The 27,954-nt window shown below is 45.0% G+C and overlaps 1 protein-coding gene across 1 annotated transcript; it reads right to left on the bottom strand.

Annotated features, from left to right (window-relative positions):
• Positions 1-402: 402 nt before the first annotated feature.
• On the bottom strand, positions 403-5,368 carry LOC118996343 (zinc finger X-linked protein ZXDB). The gene is made up of 2 exons (XM_037059698.1): positions 2,680-5,368; positions 403-2,542 (listed from the first exon to the last, which is right to left on the bottom strand). The coding sequence occupies exons 1-2, from the start codon at positions 5,110-5,112 to the stop codon at positions 2,537-2,539; spliced, it is 2,439 nt and encodes an 812-aa protein (XP_036915593.1). The 5' UTR covers positions 5,113-5,368; the 3' UTR covers positions 403-2,536.
• Between the last annotated feature and the right edge of the window lie 22,586 nt (positions 5,369-27,954).

Raw genomic sequence — 27,954 nt, 5'->3', positions numbered from 1 at the left:
TAATGAAATAATGGTAAAAATGTCAAGGTTAACATATTTTAACTCATGATGACCATGTCCAACAGAGTCTCTTGGACCTAAACCTTCCTGTAAAAGCATGTTTTCTATTGACAACATTCTAATAAAACAAGGACTGAAGAGGTACAATAGGCAAATGAGATAATGAACATTAAATCATGTCCCATTATTTTTTTAAGGGAAAATTTATGCCAACACTAAGAGAAATGTAACAATTAACTTGTAGCCACACTTCTGATTATAATTTTATGCCATTTTTTGTCATCATGCTGGGAAATGATATGAAAGAGAGATCTTTTGAACAAATGTAATAAAAGAAACCATGTGAATCCACAAACAATTACAAGATTATCTTCAAGAAAAGTAAAATTTGTCTTTTGGCAATTCCACAGAATGTAACAAAAGTATATTTTCTGATAGTGTTTAATGGGAGGAAATAAGAATGAGGGGTTAAAGAAACAAAGTGAAAGGATTTTCAAATATTTTATGGTTATATATCTTAACAGATGCCTATGACCTGCATGTTCACCTTAGGCCTCTACATTCCCCATTTGTAGAAAAATAAGAACATATTTAAGAGGACTTAATGATCATACATTCCCAAAATGGACTTAGAAGTCTTTCCAAATGATGAGGGAGAATTTTAAATGTTTAGAAACAATCAAACTGTGATCATTTGTTTGAAATACAAATTTATGTATACTTTTTCTTTTTCACAAAATGAGTACAACCAATATACGAATTAGAAAGACAGTACAGATGCATTTCAAAGTGGCAAAGTTTCAAGCGCAAGGCCAAACCGCTATGACAACTATTGTCCACAAACATCTGCATGCAAACGGTAGTGGGTTAGAATGATTCAGAGCAACTAATAGTGTTTGTTAGCAGAACTACATGGTAAAAAAAATTTAGAAAAGTAAAAGTACATATTTCACTAAAATCTTACATAAAATATCTCATTATTGACTCATATATAAACATAATGACATCTAATCCAGAAAATAATTTCTTAGTGCACAAACTTACAGTAAATTTTGTGACCAAAAAAAAAAAAAGGCGGGGGCGGGGCGTGAGATAAAGGCTGAGAGATAGTGGCTATGGAAAAAAACTAATTAAAATATTTCAAAAGAGATCATGGCAAGGACAGGTGTGCACGTGTTAGAGAATAGGTTGCAGAGGGAGCAGAGCTGGCAGAAAGTAACAGATAGAGGTTTAGGTTGAACAAAACAAATAACTATAAACAAAAGTGATCATGAATCTCAGAAGAGAATGGGGAGGAATTTTTATACGTTACTAAGCAAAATTCTTCTGTAATGTAATGTAAGTTAGGTAGATTGTAATATGAGTTATAGTAAAATCTTGGCCACAATTATCTCACAACATTATGAAAATCAAATATAACATTTGTGAAAGTGCTATACAAAGTATAAAATGCTTTACTTGTGTAAGACAGACACTATTTACTCAAAATGCAAACAAAACTTCTTATTCCAATTCTGGAGAAGGCACACAATGAGCTCTCCAGAGAGAGGGGAGAAAATTTCATTCTGATCCAATCCCAGATTTTCTCGCAACTGCAGGCTTTATAGTGACTCTATGGGCTGCCTTTGAGGACAGAGCAAAGACAGTATAATTTTCTCTAATGGACAAACACATGAGCAATGTCATACAAGAATTGTGTGGAGAAAAATTCTTCTTAATCTGTGGGGGAAAAAAGATTTCCTTTCCTGCTCCTTAACTTTCTTAAACTTTTATTGACTGCACAAGTGTGATAATGAACTATGCCAAATTATGCTCTTTGAGGAGAAATAAGAGGGGCAGGAAACATGATAAACATTTACTAAAACATGCCAAAACATATAACATTTTCTGCCCAACACTAACTACTGGGATAGAAAAAGAAGTCTAAGATGCACCATGTATATGTACACTGCATTGAGTATTTTACAGCTAGGGAACGGAGGCTTAGCAAAACTAAATAACTTATTTAAGGCCACTTATTCAACACACAAAGTCATTTTTTTTCTGGGACTCAGTTATATCAAAGCCCTAGCACATTCCACAACAACAACACAGTCTTACATAAAAAAAAAGAGGCTATAAAGATTATCAGGTAAAAAGAACCAGCACATATTTTAAGCTTCCTATTTTCAAGCTCTACCATTAAGTTTTGGAAGTGCTTTGGCATTATGGAAAATTTCCATTATTTTTAAAGTTAAACAGCAGTTCCACCATTTCTGATCGTGAACTCTCAATGCAGCTTTCATTACATTAGAAGCACATGCAATAGTTAATGAATATAAAATGTCCTAAAATTATCAAAAAAGAGCACAGAATCGTGAAAATACAGAGCTTAAGGACCTTAGAAACACTCTATTCAAACCACCTCATTTTATAAATAAGGACATTAAGGCTCAGATAGGTTAAGTGACTTGCTCAGGGCCACACAACTCATCAGTTCCAGACTCCAGATCAGCAAGGAAACCGCCCAACTTGTAGCCTGGGGCTCTGTTCTTTTTCAAACCTGTTTAAAAGAAAGAAAGAAAAGAAGAAGAAGAAGAAGAAGAAGCGCAGTTACACAATTAGTCCAGAACATCCTTGAAAATGAGCATAATTAATAAAAGTAAGCCACGTGGCGAGGAATGAATAGCGAGTTCATACCAAAAATGAGCTGCCAGTCACTGTGATCAGATCTGTTTCCTTCTGACAACCATGGTTTCCCACCGGGTTGGAGAATCCAAACTGGGTTTCTTCCTCCTGTCCAAAGAAGTCAGCGTCAGGATGTACGTTCCACTCTGCTTTGGTCGGCGTCAGTAGTTCTGAGACACTGTTTTCACAAAGGGTGCTTGAAGGCGTCAGAGCATCCGTGTCCACAGTCAGCTTACTGCTGGGGGTCAAAGCCTGGGGCTCCTGACTGGAGTTTTTCATAGCCAGAGAGCCCAGAGACCCCAATGGCCCCGCACTCACACTGGTGACATCATCCATATCTAAGGGGCCCTGCTGAAAACCGGTGGCTGTCGTTCCAAAAAAGAGAGAGGTATCCAGGCTTTGAGGGAGGTCGGTGGTGGCCATCAAGGCGCGCGGGTCCACAGCCTGCCCTAAGGAATTGCCGTTGCTGGCAGGGAGGCTCCCGGCCAGAGTGGAGCTCACAGAAGCCACATCGATAGTCAAGATGCCCGAGTTCACCAATGCCGTGTCCAGCACCGCAGCAGAACTGCTGCCAGGCACATCAGAGAAGAGAGACACCAGCTCTGCATCACTGAGATCACTCTGTCCCTGGCTGGTCAGTTCACTGCTGGGTGTGAGAGAATTCGCAGCTTCCAGCTGAGCCAGGAGATCCTGGCCCAGGTTGTGCCTTTTGGCCATGTGGGTCTTCATGCTGTGCTTCGACGTGAAGAGTTTATTACAGGTGGTCACTGGGCAACGGCTCTTCCAGGTGTCTACATCCTGCAAGTGTTTCTTGGAGTGAATGTAGAGACTACTGCGGGCGGAGAACCTGGCACAGCAGCCTTCCACGGGGCACACGAAAGGCTTCGTGCCCAGGTGGGTTATGCTGTGGCCTTTCAGATGCTCGGCCCTCGTGAAAGACTTCCCACAGCCTTCCACAGGGCACATGAACCTCCGGTCGTCGTCGTGCTTCCTTTTGTGCCTTAACAGTTTGGACATGCTGGTGAAGTTCCAGCCACAGCCGTCAAAGTCACAAAGGAAAGGTCTCTCGCCGGTGTGGCTCCGCAGGTGGATTTTCAGGCGACAGGCCTTGTCGTACTGTTTGCTGCAGCCAGGAAAGGAGCAGGAAAAGAGTTCCTGCTCCCTGAAGTGGGCACGGTTATGGGAAAACAGAGCACTCACCGTGATGAACGTCTTCTTGCAGCCCGAAAAGGCGCACTGGTAGGGCCTCTCGGGCTCGAAGTGGCTGCGCTGGTGGGCGCTGAGCTTGGCCTGCGTGGGGAAGCTGTCTTCGCACACCTCACACTTGAACGAGTTCTCCTGCTCGTGGCCCTTCATGTGCGCCTTGAGGTTGTACACGGTGGTGAAGCTCTTACCGCAGCCCTCCGCGGGGCAGCCGAAGGGTCGCAGTTTGTCGTGCGACTGAAGGTGCCTCTTGAGCTTGTAGGAGGTGGTGAATGTCCAGCCGCAGCCGCCCAGGGGGCACTTGAAGGGCCTCTGGCCCTGGCTGCTGCTGTGCGTCAGCAGGTGCACCTTCAGCTGGTGCTTCTTGGCGAAGGTCTGCCCGCACTGCGCCTCTGGACACAGGTAGAGCACCACGCCCGGGCCGGGGCCCAGCGGCCCGCGGGGGCTCTCGGCGGCGGCGGCCGGGCCCTCCGCCTCCTCCTCGGGCGCAGGGGCGGGCGCCGGTTCGGCCGGCTCGGCCAGCAGGAGGTCCGGCGGCAGCTCCGGGCAGTCGCCCGGCTGCGCGGCGTGTGCGACCCCCGCTTGCGGGGCGACCAGCCCGCCGGGCTGCGGGGCAGGCGCGACCCCGGGCTCCCAGGCTGGCGGCGGGGGCGTGGCCAGGGTCAGGACGCCGTTCTCGAAGCGCAGCAGCAGGTTCTGGTTGTGGATGGTCACGGTGCCCGCGAAGGCCGCGGCGGGGCCCAGGCCTGGGGCGGGGATCGGGGACGGGGCCGGGGCGGGGAGCGCGGACAGGCAGCGGGGCCCTGGCGCAGGACGGCCCGCGGGGTTCGCGCCGCTCTCGCCCCCCTGGAGCCCTGGGCCGGGTTCTGCCTCCTCCCTCCAGACGGGCCCTGCGGCCTGGCCAGCGCCCGGGGTCTCCACGTCGCCACCCACCGGGTCCAGCAGCACCAGGAAGAAGTCGCCACCGCCGCCGCCGCAGACGCCGCCGCCGCCGCCGGCCTGATCGGGCCTGGGCGCCAAAGGGCTCGGGCCCGAGCCCGGGCCCCGTGAGGCCGCGCGGGCCTCCTCGCGCCGCCGCCCGGGCCCGCCATCTTGGGGGCCCCGGAGCAGCAGGAGGCGGCGCGCGGGGGCCTGGCCAGCCCGCGGGTCAGGGCCTCCGTGGACTCGGCCGCCGCCCGCGGGGCTGCCAGCGCCGCCGCCCTGTCGCATCCCGCGAGCCGGGAGCAGCCTCGGGATTTCCATCTCCGCGTCTGAGAGGCTCTGCTGGAACCAGAGCCGCGGAGGAGGTGCGACCCCGCCCCCTGCCGCGGGCCCGAACACGTTCCTGAAAGGAAAAAAAAAAAAATGTGCAATGCGCAGAAACTGGCCCTATCAGATATTAAAACGTGTTTAACGCCACAGTGATTTAAATATTGTGGTACTGGGTCTCTGGAACAGAAAGAAAGCCCAGAGGCAGAGCCTGGTATGCATAAATAAATTCCACCGTTAACACGAGGAGGAAATCCAGCAGATCTTCCCAGGTAATGGGCAAGAGACAGTTCACTTGGTAAATGCTGCGGGAATACCTACCCGTCTGTCTGCTAAAGGCAGCCGAAGCCGGTACCTCCCTGTATATCCCAAAACAAACACCCGCGGCCCCTCCCAGTGCTAAGCACGGTGCTTAGTACTGCTCATGTGTGAAAAATCGTTGGCTGGCTGGCTGGCTGGCTGGCTGGCTGGCTGGATTGATAGATGAGAGACTATTCCTCAGAGAATACAGTTTGTGTCAGCGTTACTCTACCCTGCCGCTAGGAATTGCTACTGAAAATGAGGTCGTCGTTGTTGTTTGCTTTCCTGGCCAACTTCCATATCCAGAATTGTCTTGAGCAGGAAAGTGTGGCACATACTTAATTTTTGTTGTTGTTGTTGTTCTGCTGATGCAGAAATTACAACCAGTAAGAGGTGGGGCCAAAACAGATCAGCACTGATCAGCCTAGAAACGCAAAGCCTGGGGGATGGAACAATTTCTACTGAAATCTGGAAAACCCCAACTGTAACCGAACGCGGGTCCGGCTGCCTGCCACTGCGGAAAGCCAGTACTCCAGAGACAGGTGCCCGTGTAAAGGAGAGTGGCTTATTTGCAACAGCTGGCTATCTGGAAGATGGGGGACCCCCGTCTCAAAGCCCGTCTCCTGGAAGATGGGGGACCCCGTCTCAAAGCCCATCTCCACCTCTCAGTGAAGGCAGAGGTGTTTTATGAGGAGGGAGAAGGGAACAGAACCAAGGGATCAAGGGAGGGGGGTTGCAAAGTTCTCTAGTGCGGAGGAGCAGGGTCCGTTCCAGTAAGGCAAGTCGGGGGTCCAGTGTGCATCATCTTGGTTTAGCCATGCTGGCTTCACGGGCCCCAGGGCTCCGCGGTTGAAGGTCAGCAAATCTCCTGGCGCTGGAATGCCTGAGGGTCGGGGTCTGTTATCTTCTGAAACTAGTTCCTAGGATTCTTAGAGGAGCATGCTGTTCATCTAGGAGCCACGTATTAGAGTCAGCACTTACAGGAGCAACATCAAAAGAAGGGCGGGGTGGGTTACAATCTCCCACGGTGACAAAACCACTGCCTGGTTCTCTCTATACAGTGCACGACCTAGGCCAACTCTGCCCTTCCACCATCGGGTCCGGCATGGACATTTTTATGTCCAGTCTCACAGCACAAGGAGGACAGGCCTCAGCTTTCGCTAGATTCTTTAGCCCGAGGAGGTCTCTGGGTGGAAGTACCAGTTCCATGTGGCAAGGTTAAACCCTAAGTCACTGCAGTGAAGTCTCCCGAGAAAAACGCACAGATGACCATGTGCAATGCATCCCACTAGCACCACCCCATGCACCTGCGTGCATTTAGTTGTGGTGGTCCAGTCTCACTGTGACGGATTTGGCCTGTGGCGCCTAATGATCTTACCGTTGACATTGATCCTCCAGTTCGTCTGTCATCAGTAAGTTGGGAATCGATAGAAAGATGGGGTGAAATGCCTAGCAAGAGAGATGTTTAGAGAGATGACTTGATGATGGGGTACCTATAGTTTAAAGAATCCCTGCTTCCCCCCTTTTCAATGACAATGCATACTTGCTGATCTCTTGATTAGAAGATCAAGTCTTTCATCCATGACAATTCAAACCTCACCAAAATTTCTACTCCACATAGTTTTTTTTTCTGTATTACATTTATTTGGAGGGAGCGTTTTTCACATCCGCAGTACAGAAGATTGCATAAACCATATGTGCCAGGTTTAGACACTTTATAAAAAGTGTCTAAAGCGGGACCATGGTCAAGCGATGTAACCGGGACCACGGTCAAGAGAGGGACCGCTGCCAGCCTTCCAGATTTCCTCCCAATCACAACCCACTCCCTCTCCTATGCACAGAGTCATTCTCATGACTTTGTGATAATCAACTCCGTGCACTTCTTTATCGCTTCACCACTCTACATGAAGTTATATCGTCAGAATTATAATGTGTGCTTCCTTTTATAGCCCCCTTCTTTCGTTCTGTATCATAACTGAGAGGCTCATCCACGCCATTTAGAGTAGCTGTCGATCCTCTGTCTCCATTGTTGACTAGAATTGCAGTGTATGATTTTAGCAAAGTGATTATGGTATGATTATACCATCTGTACTAGATGGGCACTAAGGGTCGTTTTCAGTTTTTTGACCGTGGCTCCCTGAACAGTGCTGCAATTAGGCAAGAAAAGGAACTAAAGTCATTCCGTTCAAGAAGAACAATGTGAAACTACCTGTTTGCAGATGACATGCTCATGTGCATAGAAAATCTTAAAAACCCTTCACCAAAAGTGTTAGGACTAATAAATGAATTCAGTACAGTTTCCGAACACGACATCGATGTACGAAAAATCCAGTTGTGTCTAAACATTAACGACCTACTCAAAAAAGTAAAAATAAGGAAATAATACTATTTACGGTAGCATCAAAAAGTACACAACGTTGAAGACTAAACTAAGGAGGTATACGTGGAAAACTACAAAACACCGATGAGAGAAAGTCAGACAAAGATAAAATGGACAGACATATTCATAGATTGGAAGATTTAATGTTGTCCAAACATCCATTTATGAAATTGGACCCTTACCTAACGTCATTCACAGAAATTAATTCGAAAGGGGCTAGAAACTTAAGTGCAATACCTGAAATTGCAAATCTCCCAGGAGAAAATATTAGGGAAAGGTTCTGGGCATGAACCTGGCCAATGGTTCTTTTGTGTGTGGATACAACACCAAAATCAGAGGCAAGCAAAAACAAAAATAGACAAATGTGGCCACATCAAACTAGAAAGTTGTGTCCAACAAAGGAAATAATCCACAGCGGGGAAAAGACAACCCATGGAATGGAAGAGACCGTATATCTGATGAGGGGATAGTGTTGAAAATAAATAAGGATTTCCCCCCCAGTTCAGGAGAAAAAAATCACTGAAAGTGGGCAAAGCACCTGAACAGACATGACTACAGAGAAGACATACAAAGGGCCAGCAGTTATACGAAAAGATGTTTAACATCCCTAAATCACCGGGGAAGTGCAAAACAAAACAACGAGGAGATATCGCTTGTTCATATGGCCAAATTAAACATGCATCCATGGATTTCCTGACCGGGGGTGGTGGTGGGGGGGGGCGGGGAATGGAGACCACTGTACTTGAACGTACTTGAACGACAATGACAAATTTCTTAAAATCTATTACAAAGATATAATAAGTATTGGTGAGGACGTGGAGAAATTGAAAACTTTCACACTATTGGTGGGAATGTAAGACAGTGCAGCTGCTTCTCAGAAAATTAAAAATGAAACTGTCATGTCACGTAGCAGTCCCCCTTCTGGGTAAATGTCCACAGGCGTTGAAGTCAAGATCTTTAAGAGACATTTGCACCCCCATGATTATTGCAGCCTTATTTACAATAGCTAAGACGTGAAAGCAACTTCAATGTCCCTCAACAGAGAAACCGATCAGGGAAATGGCCAAGGAGCCTGCAATGGAATGACATCCATCCTTAAAAAACAAGAAAATCCCGCCAGGTGGGACACAACGGAGAGCCTTGAGGACATTATGGTAAGTGAAGCAAGCCAGTCACAGAATAACAAGTGCTGTGTGATTCCATCTATGTAGAGTGTAAAATAGTCAAGCTCATAAAGGCAGATGTTTACTTTTAGTGGGACTTGACTACTTAGAGCAGCTTCACTTTCTCTGTGAAATTGACGGGCACGGACAGACATTTTCTATGAACCCTGCCGTCATGTGTGCAGTCTCCCCCCTGGGAAACATTCCCCATCAGATGCACAGCTATCACAACTGGTGAGCCTACTTTGACACTTGATAATCACTCAAAAGCCATAGTTTACGTGACAGTCCGCTCTTGGTGCTGTCCATTCTCCTGGTTTGAACAAAGGCATGAGGACATATACCCACCATCATGGTATCATAAACAGTAGTTTCACTGCCCTAGAATTCCTGTGTCCTGCCTATTGACCCCTCCTCCCAGCCCCCGGCAACTACTGACCTTTTTACTCTCTCCGTAGTTTTGACCTTTCCCGAGTCGCATTTAGCTGGAATCGTACGCTATGTAGCCTTTTCAGGTTGGCTCTTATTTCGCTTCATAATATACATTTACAGTTCCCCGGTGTCTTTTCATGGCTTGATAGCTCGTTTCTTTTTAGTCCCGGATAATTTTCCATCCCTTGTGTGTATCATAGTTAGTTAGTTCACTTACCTGCTAAAAGACGTCTTGATTGCTTCCAACTCTTGACAATTATGAATACAACTTCTTACTGTAAGAGCGTGCAGGTTTTTGTGTGGATGTGTTTTAAAGCCAGTTTGGTAGATGCCAAGGATCGCGATCGCTGGATGCTATGGTAGGAGTATGTTCGGTTTTGTAAGAAGCCACCAAACAGTCTCCCAGATGGGCTGTGCGCGTTTGCACTCCCACCAGCAATGAACGAGAGTTCCTGCTCTTCCACATTCTCGGCAGCATTCCATGTTGTTAGCATTCTGGACTTGGCTGTTCTAATCAGTGTGTGCTGGTATCCTATTTTGTTGCAGAAGCCGACCGAGGTTTTAATGGTGTTTGCCAGGTGCCAGTGAGATGGGGAAACGGAAAATTGCTTTCAACATGTACAGAGTTTTCGTTTTGCAAGGTGAAGGCATCTTTAGAGATCTGTGTGCCTGTAGGTAACAATAATGCATTGCACAATTTCCAATTTGTCAATCGGAATAGACCTCATGTTAAGAGAAAACTTAATGCTTGTAAAATACCGTGAATGTGGCTATGGCACCGTGTGAGCCTGTGGATGGCAGTATTTGCAGAAGCACTGCATGCAGGGAAGGCGAATTCTTACCCGGAGTAAGTGTCTATCTACTATGGCAAGCACAAAAAGCTGCCGTGACGTGATGGAAGGAAGCTGTTAAATGTGATCACCCCGCCAACAGGCTGATCACCCCGGGGATAATACTGAGCTAAGTACTCTGTATTGGTCCGTGTCTGTGGCAGACTGGGAATCCAGCAGTGGCCGTAGCCGGGTCTGCCCTGTTGGCAGAAACTTCACGTTGCTGAGACCGCATACTCTAGGCTCTGCTGTTATGTCCATTAGGTTCGTAAGCCCATCATACATTGACAGAACGGCCGGGGAAAGAGGTGGGTAGCCACAGAATGGGCCATCCTATTCATTGACTTATTGAAATCCTCCTTTAAATACATCACCATTTGGTAGGCACTCACATGGGATACAAACATCTTTGCTGATGTTGCCTATTCAGAGTGGTCTACCTCCATGACCCCTTCTCAGCCCTCCTTGTCATTAATTTTCTAAACATTTCCCTTCCAAGGCCCATTCATGTAGCCAAACTCTTGGTGGCAGCCCTGAATTGGCATACGATTGCACATGTCGCCATTTCTTTTTACAAACAGAATGAACAACCCCGTGCATTGTTCTCAGTGGTGCCCACTGGAAGGCTTTTCCTTTAAAGTGTCCTTCCTTGTTATTCTATTTCAGTTGTCTCAATGCTCCCCCCTCCGCCCATCCCACCCCCCACCCCCACTCCCACAGTCAATTCCCACACTGTCGCCCATGTCTGTGGGTCATTCTTACATGTTCTTTGTCTAGTCCCTTCCCCTTCTTTCCACCATGGTCCCCCTTCCCCCTCCCCTCTGGGCACTTTCAGTCCACTCCATGTTTCCATGCCTGTGGTTCTGTTTTGTTCCTTACTTTGTTTTGTTCATTACATTCCAGTTTTAGGTGAAATCCTATGGTATTTGTCTTTCACCGCCTGGCTTACTTCACCTAGCGTAATGCTCTCCAGTCCCACCCAAGCTGTCGTGAAGGGTAGGAGCTCTGTCTTTCCTTCTGCTGTGTGGTGTTCCATTGTGTAAATGTACCACAGTATTTTTTTGATCCACTCGTTTACTGATGGGCACTTTGGTTGTTTAAAGCACTTGGGTATTGTCAGTTGTGCTGCTATGAACGTAGGGAGGCATAGGTTCTTTCGAACTGGTGACTTGGGATTCTTAGGGTGTATTCCCAGCATTGGAATCACCGACTGGAAAGGCAGTTAGTTCCCTTTTTAGTTTTCTCCGGAAGCCCCATACTGTTTTTCACAGAGGCCGCACCAGTCTGCATTCCCACCAGCACGGCACCAGGGTTCCCTTTTCTCCCCGCCCTCCCCAGCAGTTGTTGTTTGTTGACTTATTAATGATGGCCATTTGTGACAGGTGTGCGGTGATATCTCAATGTGGCTGTAATTTGCATCTTTCTGATGGAGAGTGACGTTGAGCATCTTTTCCTAGGCTCATGGGCCTTCTGTTTGTCCTCCCTTGAGAAATATCTATTCAGACCCTTTGCCCATGTTTCCATTGGGTTGTTCGTCTTCCTGGTGTTGAGTCGTGTGAGTTCTTTACATGTTTTGGACACCAAACCCTTGTCCGTTGTACCACTGGCGAATATGTTCTCCCATACCGTCGGTTGGTTCCCTTTTCATTTTGATGATGTGTTGCTTTAGCTGTGCAGAAGCTTTTAGTTTGATGTAGTCTCATTTGTTTATTCTTTCCTTTATATCCCTTGCCCTAGGAGTCATATTGGCAAAAATATTGCTGTGTGGGATAGCCCAAAATTTCCTGCCTGTCTTTTCATCTAGGACGTTTATGGTGTCACGACTTGTATTTAGCAATAAAAAATGATTTGAAGAAAAAGGAGAGGAAACAGCATTTGCTTTGCTTGTCTGTACATCCTTTTGTCATCCCATGTATCCGAGGGACCCCAGGTGATCCACAGTCTCTACCTGACCTTCCCGCTACATTCTCTGCTCTCCAGCCACACGGGCCATTGGGGCTTCCATCCCCAGCTTCTGCTAAGTCATCTTTTAGAACTCAGTTCAAGTCAGCGCCTAGGGAAACCTTCCTCTCATAAAACCCCTTTACTTGCCCCGGCTGGTGTGGCTCCGTGGATTGAGCACGGGCCTGCAAACCAAAGCGTCGCCCCATCGATTCCCAGTTGGAGCACATACCTGGGATGTGGGCTAGGTTCCCGGGGGTGGGGTGTATCTGACAGGCAACCACGTGTTGGTGTTTCTCTCCTTCTCTTTCTCCCTCACTTCATATCTCTCTAAAAGTAAATAAATAGAACCTTTGTGTAAAAAAAAAAAACCCATCCCTTTACTTCAGCTTCCTTTGTTTTATGCTCTCAAGTATTTTGTAAATGTTCTTGATTTGTGAACACTTATTCACATTATTACTTTCGCCCACTCCTACTAGACCTTAAACTCCACTTACAAGTTCACATTATTTTTTTCTTCCTTATGGTAGAACGATACCTGAGGATTGGTTGAATAAAGCCATGAACATGCCCCAGAATGAATCAGCTGTTCCCCAGAAGTGTTCCCGAAAGAGGCTGTGTGTCTCGGCTCTCCATCTGGGGACTATGCCTGCATATCACACAGACTCATATATGAATCGGTGCTAAGTGTTCTGACACTGTAATCCGATGGGAGGCAATGGCCCACGAGTCCACACGTGCACCAGGAAGATAAAAGGTAATGCAGCAGGAGTGGGGACGTGGACGTGTGGGCCATTTCTCCATGTGAATGACTTGTGTCTTTGGGGCATGTTTGGACCTTATGTAGTTTATACCAGCACCATTTGATGGTGGAGTTCTGTTGTGCGCAACAAAGTTTATGTCTGAACAGGCCAGACAGCTGCGAGTTCATGATAGGTAGTTCAGCTGGCTACCTGGGGGGCCGTGGTCAAGTGTTCAGTCTCTACGAGGGCGCACTAGCAAGCCAAAAGAAGTTTCTCTAAAGGAGAGTAGTAATGCACAGGTGGTGACAAGACTTTGCTCCAAAATTCTAAGTTTGTTTTCTGTAAATCACCTCTAGGAGACTGCTCAAAGTTCCAGAGAGCATTCCTGTTTACACTGACATTTGAAGCACTTGGATCCACCGGGTCATATGACACAAATTGCAAAAGCAGGGAAGTTGGCGTGACAGCTTTGACCTACTGCAGAACCTTCTTTTGTTGTGGATTCCCCTGGAAACTAGCAGAGTTTCTGGTCCCGTGGCGAATAGGCCAGAACAGTACAAGCCAGTGAGAAACCTAAAGAGGCCCGCTCATTATTGTGTCACTTCTTTGGTTGTAGGAGAGCCAAATACAACAATTTACCCTTAACCTTAGAAAAGCTACCTAGGCATGCCCCGCAGCATCGGAAGCCTAGGAGTATCCCCGAAGCAAAGGGCCCCTGTATTTCTGCTGGGCTTAGTTTTCACCGTGTGATAGGCAAATTCCTTACCAATGAGTCTAGGATACTGGCTAGTTCGTGGTCATCAGGCCCAGTCGACATCATTGTGTTGAACCAGCGTTATGTGCTGTGGAAGGAAAGACCAGCCCAGATGCCTGCGAACTAAATTAAGACACAGGGCCGGGGAGTTAACACACTCCTGAGGCAGAACGCTGAGGTCATGTAGCTAGCTAGCATTGCCGGCTGAAAGAAAACTGCCTTTCTAGATGGTGGCAAATTGTTTTCTGCAGTGGTGGTAACAATTTCCCATCTTAACAGTAGCAGAGAGAGTTCCTGCTGGTATACATCTTAACCTACCCCAAGAATTGCCAGACTTTAAATCACTGTTTGCTGTTAATATCAAGCGACTGCGCGCTTGATATATGTGTCTTAGCCTTTTCGACTCTTCTCTCCTGTGGCAGGTCTGACCAAATGCAACTCTCACCCATTTCTCTGTTGTTTTACATCGTGTGCTTACTGATTGCATGAATCCTCTATGTGTTTTACATACCGGTCCATTGGTGGTTATATGTTTGGCCAGAGTATTCCCTTGCTCTGTTGTTTGTGTTTTCACGTGCTTTACGCCGCGCTTTGGGAATAGAAGGTCTCAATCGTGAGATAGTCTAGTCCCGCAGTCTGTGGTTTCAGTTACCTGTGGTCAATTATGGTCTCAAATATGAAATGGAAACTTCCAGAAGTGTATAACTGACAAGTTTTGAATTCACCTCATTCTGAGTAGCATGGTGAAATCTCACACTGTCCGTACTCCTTCCTGCCCAGGATGCGAACCATCCCTTTGTGCAGCATAGCAACGCTGTACACAGAGTCCAGAAAGATATTTCCAGAGTGGGGAGGGGGAGAGAGAAAGAGACCACATTTGCATAACTTGTATTACTGTATATCGTTGTAATTGTCCTATCTTATCAGTAGCTGTAGTCGTTAATCTCTTGCTGTGCCTAATACAGAAATTAAGCTTGATTCTATGTATGTATGCATGTATACATGTATAGGAAAAAACGTAGTACATACAGACTTTCGGGCATACCCTGGGTGTCTCGAAACGTAGTTCCTGCGGGTAAAGGAGGACTACTGCAGTCAAAACTATCAATCTTCCCCTTGTGGTTAGCGCTTTCTGTCTTAAGAAATCCGTCCCAGTCCTGGGGCTGCAAAAGTATTCTCCATATTGTTCTGAAAAATATTTATGGCTTGGCCTTTCACGGTTAGGTCTTAATCCCCCTCGCAATTGTCGTTTGTGTGGAGGGGGGCTCTGTTTTCTCTCGTGTGGATACCTGCTGGTCTCAGTGAACCATTTGTGGAAAAGTCTGCACTTTTCCAGCTTATTTGCAGCACCACATGAATCATAAATCCGGGGTCTCTCTAGCTATGGGTTAGTCTCGGTCCCTCTGCCTATTGGAAATGCCACGCGTCACTGTTAATTACTACAGCTCTATAGCCAATCCTGATATTTGGGTGAGGCCAGTCAATTCTACCTGGTTTGTCAAATCATCTTGGTTATTTTCAGCCTCTGTTGACTCCGTTTAAAGTATTAATCATGAGAACAAGTTCAACCACAAGCTTGTTTGTCGTTCTAATTATGCCTGTGTTGCGTTTGTAGATTTGACTTCAGTATTGAATCTTTGATTAATGGCGGCGATGGTCTGTCTCTCCTTTCATAAGCACTACTTAATGTGCCCCGATAATATTTTCTATTTTTCCCATAAGAGGACATTTTACCCTGGGTACTTCATATTTTGAAAGGAATATTATTTTGAAATTTTTATTTTCTAAATTTGTTGCTAGTAATCGGAATGCAAATGGCATTTATATGTTAATGGTTTGTCCTCAAATCCCCAAATATGTTTATGAAGTCCAGCATTTCGTCTGTTACTACCTGTAGAGTTTAATGTACACAATCACATCATTTACAAACATGCCAGTCTTATTTATTTCCATTTTCCTTCCTTCCTTCCTTCCTTCCTTCCTTCCTTCCTTCCTTCCTTCCTTCCTCCCTCCCTCCCTCCCTCCCTCCCTCCCTCCCTTCCTTCCTGCCTTCCTTCCTTCCTTCTTTCCTCCCTCTTTCTTTCCTTCCTTCTTTCTTCCCTCCCTCCCTCCCTCCCTTCCTTCCTTTCTTCTTTCCCTTCTTTTTTTTGCCTAGTCTCTCTGAGTGATAGTGGACACCCTTACTTGATGCAGCTCTGAACGAGGAAGCTTTCAGTAATTCTAAGAATGATATTCGGAATAGATGTGTTCTAGAGCAATCATGATCCAATCAGGAGACAGAAAGTACACACCGGACAGGGGAAATTTAACATAAAGAATTATTGAACTATGACAAATGTCAAACATATAGGATATCATAAAACATTATATGGTATTTCAGGGCGGAGGAAGAGGAAAGACCCAAGGAAAGACCAACGTGCAGTGGGGGCCCTTCCCCAGGGATGGAGTTCACTCCTCATTGGAGAAGGTGTAGGAGATGCCACTGGACAGCAGAGAAGTTTGCTGGTTTGCCTGTGCCACAGCTGGACTTAGAACCGTAGCTGGGCTATGGTTGCAGGGTAGGCAGCAAGCAACCCTCTGGAGCATATCAGTGTGGACATGCCATAGCTAGTGACCAGTGTGTGGACATGTAGTAGGAATAGGGGGTCCCGGTTGAGCTGGAGGCCTGGAGATGACAATGTCATGTACATGGAATCGGGGGGGGGCATTAGTGTTGGGGAGGCTGTAGCACTGGGAGCGCTACAAGAGATAAATAAGGCTGGTATTGGTAGGGGTGGGACGAGAGAGCAAGCAAGCGTAGGGAAACAGTGAGTAGGTGGCTTGGAGCATAGGATATGCCTATGAAGAGGGCCACAGAAAGCTGATCCCAGGGCCACATCAGGATGGCACGTTCACTGACACAGGGACAGTTGTTATGGGCCCGTGCCTGTGAAAGGACACCCAGGATGTCCTCCCAGCCACACCTCTGAGAGCCAGAAATCACAGGAGAGCCACTTCCTCCTTTAGCGTCCCTCTAGCATCTTCTATGGTCAAGTCCAACATCGTGCTCACTTGGAAGAAGACATATTGGAGGAGTCTGTCCATTATCGGGGAGCGCATATTGAAGGGTGAATTTAGAGCAGAGAGGCAATATGTTAGTAATTGGCTTCATGTCGTTTATCAGTTTAGGGGAGACCCTTCAATTAATTCTTAGTTTGTGTGAATAGTAGACACCCTGCCTGCCAGGGTTATTGCTAGCTCACCCAAGGAAGAATACCTGCATCCTGTTGTTTCTCTGCACGTTATTGGGTCGGCCAAAATGTTTGTTTAGTTTTTAACGTAAAATAAAAGGCATACGTTTCATTTTCACCAGTAACGCTATTGGTTTGGACATTTTGAGTGTGTCGGCCATCTCCTGTGTGGTATAACGTCGATCGTTCTCAATTAAGGTCTCGATTTGATTGCTATCCGTTTCAGCTGCTCTGCCCGCCAGAGCTTCGTCCAGCGAGAAATCCCGAGCACGAAACTTGGCAAACCACTCTTGACGCGTTCCATCAGTCACTGCACCTTCTCCATACGCCGCACAAATCTTTTTTTGTGTTTCAGTTGCTTTTTGCCCTTCTCGAAATAATGAAGCATGATATGGCGAAAGTGTTGCATATGTCCTTCCATCTTCAATGTTAAAATGGCTATGCAAAAATCCACCAGTTTTCGTAAGTCTTCAAAACTGCACGCTGACATGACAGCTGTCACCGTAAGTCTAACAAAATTGGATCAAATCCACTTAATGCGGTACTGGACAACTAAGCCCTACTTGAGCCATGGTGCAGAAAAAAACCAAAGTTTTTGGCCAACACAATAATAATGAAAGGAGCCGGGCTGTGCATTTCAGGAGTTTTAAGAGACTGCTTCGGATGGTTGGTGGCCCCTCGGTTCCCTGGCTTGAACTGAGTTTTGCTGCAAAACACAGGCTCTGGCACAAACGCATGTCCCGGTGTGAGGTCAGAGAGCCTGTGAGCTCTGCAGTGAACCCTTCCTCAGGGCCAGCTTGCTGCACCTTGAAGGAGAGCCTTGGTGTGTGCTGACATTGCCTCTTCCTCGATAAGTGTGAGTAGCTATTTTTCCCCCCTGAGGAATAGACTGGTTTATACCTTGAATGCCTCTCTGCTCTTCTGGTAGCTGCACCGGAGCTGAACAGGGAGAGAAGATCCTCGGATCTCATTTAAAGTCATGCCCGAGGGAGCCCTGCCTGTAGAGGAGCAGGGCAGAAGATTCCTGTGTTAGTCTTACAGTGTGTATACATTTACCAGTGTTGGCAATCTGAGTGCTTTAATTGCACTTTTCTCCATTTCAGACTCCAAGGTGGACCAAAACAAAACAAAACAAAAACAAAAACAAAAAAACTGACGGGAGAAAATGGCGCGTATTTGTTGCCCTTCTTAAGTGGCAAACAATCCATGCTTTAGTGATTGAACTGCCAGCTTATACTGAGAATGATCGACGCTCTAGTAAAAACCTCTTTTTGGTGTGTCTATGTTCAATAGATAGAGTAAGATACCAGTAAATCAGGAGAGAAAAAAACATTACTAGCAGTGAAGAAAAAAGTACATGGATAGCATCTGAAGTAATCATTGGGAAATATGACCCCAAGTACAAAAAAGGCAATGCACATTAAAATAGACCAATAGAATGTATGATGCCAGGTGGTACCGGAAGTATCGGGGGAAACTCTTTGTAAAGTGTCTAACAAGGTGTCTGAGCACTACGCTGCACACCCGAAACTAATACGGAATAATATGAATGAACGCCAATTGCAATCGAAAAAATAAAAAAGCAAGTCAAAAATATGTTTCGAAGAGTCTGATTTATTATTCACTTTAAAGAAAAGCTAAGTGGCTAATAAACTGTCAGAGAATTTTCAAGGCATAGAGTATGCTTTCCAGAGATCTTTGATTCCATGTTTTTTTGTGTGTCTTACACTGAAAAAGGCCCATCTGTGGGTACTCATGAAGCCCTGATCACAATCAAAATAGTGGCCGCAACCATCACTTTCCAGAGTTTCCTTCTTCTCCTGTGTATTGCTTTCTTCCCTACCCACCTCACCCCATCCGTAGGCAACCGCTGATTTGCTGTCTCTCACTAGAGATTAACTTGCATTTTGCCGAATCTTATGGAAGTGGAATCATATACTATATTCTCTGGTTTGTCTTTTTTTTTTAACACAACGTAATTATTTTGAGAATTACCCATGCTGGCATTTTAAGCAATGATTCATTTCTTTTTGCTGTCGTGCCGTATTTCAGTGTGTGGTTTTATTTGGGTTGTTTCCAGTTTTCGACTATTACAAGTAGGGCCGCTATGAATATCCACGCACCGGTCTTTGGTTGTATGCTTTCATTTACCTTAGATGAAAACTCAAGAGCAGCAGGATGGCAAGTGTGCTTCACATTGCAAGTAACTGACCAGGTGTCTGCAAATGTGCCAAACCACTTAGACTTTTACCACACACTCATGGACCCTTGCTATGGTCAGTCATTTTACTTGGAGCCATTCTGGAGTACACGTGTTGTGGTATATCATTTTAGTTTTCATTAGCATGGCCCTAATTGCTTATAATGTTGAGCATCTTCTCATGGGCTTAATTGCCATCCTTTTATCTCAGCGGGTGAACTTTGTGCTCAAATATTGGCCCATTGTAAGTAATTGTGCTGTTGTTTTCGTGTTACTGATTTTTGTTTTCTCTTTCTCAAGCATTTTATTTTCTTCCAGAAAGAATTCTTTTATGGTATCTGTTCTCCATTACCACGGAGTCCCCTTAGACACCCCACCCCCTGCAATCACCACACTGTTGTCCATGTCCATGAGTCCTTTTTTCCTTTTGCTCAATACCCCCACCCCTTACCCTCACCCCCTTAGCTGTCAGCCTGCTCTCTATCTATGTCTGTCTCTCTTTTGCTTGTTAGCTCAGTGTGTCCACATATGAGTGAAATCATATGCTATTTGTTGTTCTCTGGATGGCTTATTTCACTTAGCCTAAAATTCTCCAGGTTCGTCAGTACCAACACAAAGGTTAAAACTGTCTTCTTTTAATTGGCCGAGTAGTATTCCACTGGGTAAATGTCCCGTGGTTGCATCCACTCATCTACTGATGAACACTTGGGCTGCTTCCTGAGCTTGGCAGTTGTAAATAATACTGAAATGGATGCAGGGATGGTTATGTTCTTTTGAATTAGCGTTTTGCATTTCTTAGGACCTGTTCCCAGAAGTGAGATGGCTGGATCAAATGGCAGATGCATGTTTTAATTTTTTGAGGCATCTCCATGCTGCTTTCCATAGTGGCTGCACCAGTCTGCATTCCCACCAACAGTGCAGAGGGGTTCCCCTTTCTCCACATCCTCACCAGCACTTGTCACTTGTTGATTCATTGACGATAGCCATTCTGACAGCTGTGAGATGGTGTCTCATCGTGGTTTTAGTTGGCATTTCTCTGATGATTAGTGACATTCATCATCTCTTCCTATGTCTCTGGGCCATCTGTAGGTCCTCTTTGGAGAAGTGCCTATTCAGGTCCTTTGTCCGTTTTCTGATTGGGTTGTTTGTTGTTGTTTGGGGGGGCAGTATTGAGTTCTCTAAGATCTTTATGAATTTTTGACATTAACCCCTTATCGGATGTATTGGCAAATATGTTTCCCATTCTGTGGATCGTGTTTTTATTTTGTTGATGTTTTCCTTTGCCGTGCAAAAACTTTTAGCTCGTTGTGGTTCCATTTGCGTATTTCGTTCTCCTGTTTGCCTTGCCTGGGGAGATATATCTGATACACTATTGCTATGAGTGGTATCTGAGATTTTGCTGCCTTTGTTTTTGTCTAGGATTTTTATGGTTTTGGTTCTAACAGTTAAGTCTTCAATCCATTCTGAATTTATTCTTGTGCTGTGTAAGAAGGCCGTCTACCTTCATTTTGCTGCACATATCTGTCCAATTTTCTAAACACCATTTATTGAATAAACTATCAATAGGCCCGTTGTATGTGCCTGCTTCCTCTCTCAAATACCAATTGACTGTAAAGGGGTGGGGTCGTTTCTAGGTTCTCTATTCTGTTCCATTGATTGACATGTCTGTTTTTATACCAGTACCATGCTGTTCTGATTACGACGGCCTTATAATAGAGTTTCGTGTTAGGTAGCATGATTCCTCCATTTTTGTTCTTCTTTCTCAGGATCGCTGTTGCTACGTGGAGCCTTTTTAGGTTCCGTGTGCATTTTTGGAATATTTGTTCTAGTTCTGTGAAATACGTCATTGGAATCTCGACAGGAGTTGTGTTGAATCTATAGATTGCTTTGGGTAGTATGAACATTTTAAGGATGTTAATTCTCCCTATCCAGGAACACAGTATGTGCTTCCACTTATTTGTATCTTCTCCAGTCTCCTTCTTCAGTGTCATGGATAGTTTTCTGAGTGGAGGTCTTTTACATCCTTGGTTAGGTTTATTCCCGAGTATTTGGTCCTTTTTGAAGCAATTGTGAATGGGATTGTTTTCCTAATTTCCCCTTCTGTTACTTCGTTGTTGGCATATAAACATGCAACTTATTTCTTGATATCAATTTTGTTTCCTGCTGCTTTGCTGGACTCCTTTACCAGTTCTAGTACTTTCTTGGTGGCATCTTTGGGATACTGTACACATCTCTGTGACAAGAGATGTGTACATCTCAGATGACAAGAGAGTATCCCAAAGTATCTTTGGGATACTGTACACAGAGATGTACAGTACAGATATGTGTACAGTACAGAGATGTGTACAGTATCCCAAAGATACTTTGGGATACTCTCTTGTCATCTGCCAGTACAGAGAGCTGTACTCCTTCCTTTTCAATTTGGATGCCTTTTATTTCTTCTTCTTGTCTGCTTGCTGTGGCTAGGTTTTCCAGTACTATGTGAATGAGAGAGGTGAAAGGGGACATCCCTATCCTGTTCCCGATCTTGAGGGGAATGCTTGTCATTTTAGCTCGTTGAGTATGATGCTGGCAGTGAGTTTGTCATGTATGGCCTTTATTATGATTAGGTACGTGCCCTCTAATTCCACTTTGCTGAGACTTTTTATCATAAACGGGTGGTGGATTTTATCAAATGCTTTTCCTGCATCCATTAATATGATCATGTGGTTTGTATCCTTCATTTTGTTTATGTGGTGAATCACATTTATTGTTTTGTGGAATGTTTTGCTAACCTTGCGTTCCCAGGATAAATCCCATTTGATCGTGGTGTATGATCTTTTTGATGTATTACTGTATTCACTTTGCTGATATTTTGTGGAGGATTTTAGCATGGATGTTCATCAGAGATATTGGCCTGTAAGTTTCTTTGTTCACAGTGTTTTTATCTGGTTTTGGACATTAGGATAACGTTGGCCTCGTCAAATGAGTTTGTGGGACCTCCCTCCTCTTGAATTTTTTGAAATAGTCTGAGGAGGAGAGGTGTTAGTTCTTCTCAGAATGTTTGGTAAAAATTCACCCGTGAAGCCATCCGGTCCTGGGCTTTTTTTGTTAGGTGGGAGGGTTTTTTGGTTGTTGTTTTTTATTAGTGATTCCATTTCAACAGGTGTAATCTGTCTACTCAGATTCTCTGATTCTTCCTGATACAGTTTTGGAAGATGTTATGTTTCTACGAATTTACCCATTTCATCCAGGTTGTCCGGTTTGTTGGCAGAGAGTTGTCCCTAATATTTTTTTCACAATCCTTAGTATTTCTTTGGTGTCTGTTGCTATTTCTCCTCTTTCTTTCTGATTTTATTTATTGGGGTCCTCTGTCTTTTCCTCTTAATAAGTCGGGTTAAAGGTCGGTCAATCTTGTTTATCTTTTCAAAGAACCAGCTCTTGGATTCCCTGACCTTTTGTATCATTTTTTTAGAGTCTGTTTTTATTTCTCCTCTGATCTTTATTATTTCCTTCTTTCTACTGACTTTGGGCTTTGTTGTTGTTTTTCAAGTTCCTTTAAGTATGAAGTTAGATTGTCTATTTGAGCTTTTTCTTGTTTTTGTTTTTTTTTTGAGATGGGGTTGCAATGCTATNGTTTTTATTTCTCCTCTGATCTTTATTATTTCCTTCTTTCTACTGACTTTGGGCTTTGTTGTTGTTTTTCAAGTTCCTTTAAGTATGAAGTTAGATTGTCTATTTGAGCTTTTTCTTGTTTTTGTTTTTTTTTTTTTTGAGATGGGGTTGCAATGCTATGAATTTCCCCGTTGGGATTGTTTCCTGTGTCCCACAGCTTTTGGGTTGTTGTGCTGTCATTTCATTTGTTTCAATGTATGTTTTTCATGTTTGAAAATGCGCTTTATATATTGGAACTACAGGACCCCGGATGGGTGTATTTTTGCAGATATTTTCCACATTCTGTGTTATCCTTCCTTTTCCTAAAGTGTATTTATTAGAACAAATTATTTTAGTTTGAAGGAAAGGAAGCCCAATTTGTTGATTTTATTTGTTATACTTTATGCTTTTCGTGACCTATTTAAAATATTTTTTCCCCAATCCAATTTCACTTGACTTTTGTCCTCCCCTTTCTTCTAGAAATGTTACAGTGTTAGGTCTTACTACTTAGGTCTAATGTCAGTTTCTGGCTGGTTTTTGCATGTGGCGTAAGGTAAGGTTTAACAGTCATTTCTTTTGACTTATGGGTGTCCAACTGTTCCAGCACCAGCTCCTGAGAACACTATGCGTTTGTTCCCCACTGAACTGGCTTTGCACCTTGGTTGACAATCAATGGACTGTCCGTGTGGGTGTATTTCTGTATTCTTGCTTCTGCTAGATTGATCTGTGTGCCAAGGCCACCCTTTCTTAAATTTCGCAGCTTCGTAAAATGTCTTGCAACCTGGCGGTCAGTATAAGCCCTACAGCATTCGTATTCGTATTCAAAATAGTTTTGGATATCCTAAGTCCTATGTATTGCCATATAAATCTTAGAAGTACCTTGACATTGTTGGGAAACAGTTCTTTATAGGTTTCCTATTCCTCCCTGAGTTTTGGTCAGAGGCATTAGCTGTTTTGTTTGTTTGGTCATTTGTTTGTTTCCAAACTGTTTCTTCAATGCGAATGGTAGTAACTAGCAGCCTTGGAAGAAAATACAGATAATGTTTTCCCCTGGGGCAGAGTTGTTTGCTGCTCGGGATAATAGAGATAGTGTTTCCCTCTGAGGAGGTTTGTTAAAAGGCCTTTTAAAAATATTGGAGTTTCCCCCATGGGTGGACCTGGGTGCGCTGTCCTCTTGCTCCTGCAGTGCATCGCTAAACTTCTCTATGTTGGGTGGAATTCTAAGATGGGGCCCAAGGTCCCCAGCCTCCTGGTGTACACACCCTGCATAATCCCCAGGACTCTGCCCGTGATGGATTTTACTCCTATCATGAGGTCCCGGCACAGTTAACTTTAAGAAAGGGACCTTATTCAGGTGGACCTGACCTATCACGTGAGTCCTTTAAATTGGGATCCAGAGGTCAGAGACAGGGGAAGACACACACAGGAAATTCCAAAGATTTGGGGGCCAAGTGGTGAGAACCTGAGGGTGGCTTCTGGAAGCTGAAATTACCACCAGCCAACAGTCAGCAAGAAACTAGGAACTCAGTTCTGTAACTATAAGGAATGAACTCTACCAATATCCTTGAATGAGCTTGGAAGAGAGACCTGGGCGCCAGATGAGAACACAGCCCAGCTGACATCTGGATGACAGCCTTGCGAGTCCCTGAGCAGAAGACCCGGTCAAGCCCACCAGGTTGCTCACTTAGAAAAGTGCGAGACAAAGAATGGCCGCAGTTTGTAGGTCATTCGTCATGGCCACAACAGAAAACTAATACACTACACCATTCCTCTAAAACAAAATAATAAAATAAAGTAAATGAAATGTTGGCGTTTCCTACACCGCAATGCAAACTCACTTTGTGCATATCATGCACACCTGCAGTACTTCCTATCTTCTTATCTTCTTATCATGGGACTTGGGGACATTTGGGGACCAGTGCAAAGAAGTTCATGCTGCCCACTGTGGCATGAGTAATAAACCACCTTTTCCGTGTGACTCCGGAGTCCTATATCTTCTTCCAGCATCTGTGTCAAAACAAATTGTTAGCTTACAGTAGGGTGAAATCTGTGACATTTCAGAAGTTTTGACACGCAGTTGTCAAGAAATGGTATAATGTCCAAAGGAGACAGTAATGACACCTCCGAATCCTAAGCGGAGTGGATGGGCACAGCCGATGCACGTTTAGATGCCCTGCTTTCAGAGATTTACCAGCCAGCTCTGGGGAATCTTGCCCTCACTTGACATGGATGATTTTTTAATCTAGTGTCAATAATCCATATTGCTAGAGTGTTTGTCTACTTCGTGCTCCCATTGAAGGCGTACGGTATTTTTTTTTCACTGCTTTTAGAAAGAGAGGAAGGGAGAGAGAGAGAAACATCAGTGTGAGAGAGAGGCATCAATCGGCTGCCTTCCCATATGCACCTGGACCAGGGATGGTATGTAGGCAGACTGGGGATCAAACTCAAAATGTATTATAGGAATGTGCCCTGACCAGGGATCGAACCCACAAGCTTTCAGTAACGGGACGACGCTTGAACCAGATGAGCCATCCCAGGCAGGCCAAAAATGTAGAATATTTCTTTTTCACATATTATATCGTCTTCTGTTTCCTATGGTGTTTGAGGGGAGGAGGCCCGAAAAAGAGCTGCGTGATTTTTGTTTGTTTGTTTTGTTTTTACACAAAAGCAACCAGTTTCACTCAGCTGCTTATTGCCCTTTTCAGGGCCCCCAGTTTGTACGAGTCCAATTTTAAAAGGCAAAAGGCAAACTATTATGTTGGATACGAATTTTTTTTTTTGCCATCATTTGATAATCCCGTACCTTGGGCTCTCAATATGTATAGTCATGTGTGGTTTTGTTCATGTATTTATAGTAGTTATCTAACGTGTCCTGAGTTGGGGGTAAAATGGGTCATGTAAGACTTTACATTCTATTAAGGTTAATACACAATTTAAAACTTATTACTTGTTCATAAAATTTTCCATGTAATGTTGTCAGACTGCAGTTCATGGATAAATGGAACCATGCAGAGTAAAACTGCAAATAAGGAGAACTACTGTAAACACAAAGAAGACGACAGCGTGGTGGCCACAAGAGACCAATGAACTACAAGACATACAGAAAACACATAACTAAATAGGAAAGAGGAGGCCCTTCCCCACCTTAATATATACCTTAATTGTACATGGATTTAACTCCCTAAACAAATGACAAAGGTTGTTGGAATGGGTTTTAAAAGTGCCCCTACCATATACTTTCTAATGGAGAAGTACTTTAGATCCAAGGACACACGTAGACTGAAACCGAAAGGGTGGAAAATTATATTCCATACACATTGTAATCCAAATAGACTTGGGTGGCTATGTCAATATCGAAGTAGACATCATTGTAAGACTGCTATATGAGAAAAAGAAAGAGATTATTATATCTTTATAAAAGGGTCAAGTCACCAAGAGGCTATAGAAATTATAAAAAGACATGCCCCAAAAACCAGAATTTCAAAATAGACAAAGCAAACATTGAAATTAATGAAGGTTGAAACACGCAGTTGCACAAAAATGCTAGAGGACCTCAATAGCCCAATTTCAGTAGTGGATGGGACAACTAGACAAAAGGCACCTAAGGAAAAATAGCCTTCCAGAACACTCTAAGCCAGTTGGCCCCAACAAACACGTAGAGAACAGGGTCCCCAACTACAGCAAAATACAGGAACATTTTTTCCCCTCGCATGCACGTGGCTCATTTTCCAGGATAGACCATATGTTATATCATACTCTAGATCTGAAAATCTAGATTTTCAGATAAATTTGAAAATTTGAAATCATATAAAGGAGCTTTTCCAACCACAATCAATAACATAAGGACATGCAGGGTTGGGGGAGGGGGAGGACGGAGGTGTAAAAGAGTCCTCCACCAATCAAATAAAAATAGAAGGACATCGGGAAAATACACAAATAGGTAGAAATCAGACAATGCACCGTTAACCAACCAGTGGTTAAAAAAGAAATCAAAATGGAATTTAGACAGTATGTTTAGTCAAATGACAAAAGCATAACAGGCCAGACAGAACTTACAGGGTGCAGTGAGAGCAGTGCCCTGAGGGGTATGTATAGTGAAAGGTACTTCCTACAAAAAGGAAGATCTCAAATCCACAGACAGATTCCCCAACTAAAACAAAACAAAAGAAAAAAGAGAAAAACTAAATCCAAAGCTAACGGAAGGAAGGAAATAACAAAAATTAGGCCAGACACGGGTGAAATAGGAAAACAACAGGGGAGATCCAAGAGGGCGGCAGAGTAGGTGGAAGTCACACTCACTTCTTCCCAGGACCAAACTGGATTGGCAACTAAAATACAGAACAGTCGTCCTGAATAACCAGCTGAAGGCTGGGTGAACAGAAGTCTTCTAGCCAGAGATTTATAGGAGGAGCCCCATCTAGGCCGGTAGGAACAGCAGAGAAGCAAAAAGTGCTGGCCCTGCAGCCACGTGCCACAGCTGAGAACTCCAAGAGAGGTGTTTCCCCTGCAAAGCTCCTCCCTGAGGGGAGAGGGGTCTGAACCCCACACCAGGCTCCCCAGCCGGGAGCATCAGAGCTGGAAAGAGGTGCTGACATAACATCCGCACACAGGAAAATCAGTGGGTCAGTGGGGATTCTGTCCCCCCAGGAGGACAGCAGTCTGCTGACGCCCAGTCACCCTCTTAAAGGGCCAGCACGCAATATCTCATTTGTAGCCACTCAACCCGGGCTCCAGCAGAGGGAAGGTGGCTCAGAGTGAACTGGAATCGTAGGAGGAGACACTGGGTTGTGTGGCTGTTGGGGGAGGGCTGGAGGGACAGCCACCAAGGTCCCTGTGCTGAGCCCCTCTCCCACACCATTCAAAGATGTCATCTTCCCTGAATGGAGCACACCCCTCCATAGAGCATCAGCCTGGGGGAGTGAACGAGCCCCACCCTCCTTACTCCCTGTGGCCCCACTCTGCTGAGCTCACACCTCCTGGAGGAGTCTGTTGCCTGTGGCCAGGCAGGGCCCATGGTGCAGACTTTCTTGGAAGGCTGTCAAGGAGGTCTGGGCAGACTCTGGGTGGCAGAGACGAGCAGGAAAAGACTGAGTTGTGTGCATTTGGGACAGGGGCCATTTTTCCCTCCCATGCCCAACAACTCCACCATTCCTGTGCAGAGCCCTCCCTCCACAAGACCAAACCTTTCAGCCTGGTGAACTCTGCTGTCCCCACCCTGATGACTCCCTGA

This window comes from Sturnira hondurensis, unplaced genomic scaffold (assembly GCF_014824575.4).
Source record: "Sturnira hondurensis isolate 20B ecotype Veracruz unplaced genomic scaffold, ASM1482457v3 Scaffold0011256, whole genome shotgun sequence".
Taxonomy (NCBI): domain Eukaryota; kingdom Metazoa; phylum Chordata; class Mammalia; order Chiroptera; family Phyllostomidae; genus Sturnira; species Sturnira hondurensis.
Note: the sequence above shows the minus strand (reverse complement) of the source record. Positions and strands in the feature narration are given on the sequence as shown.

Excerpts from the sequence above, each read along its gene's own strand:
- LOC118996343 (XM_037059698.1), bottom strand. The coding sequence starts at position 5,112 with ATGGAAATCCCGAGGCTGCTCCCGGCTCGCGGGATGCGACAGGGCGGC.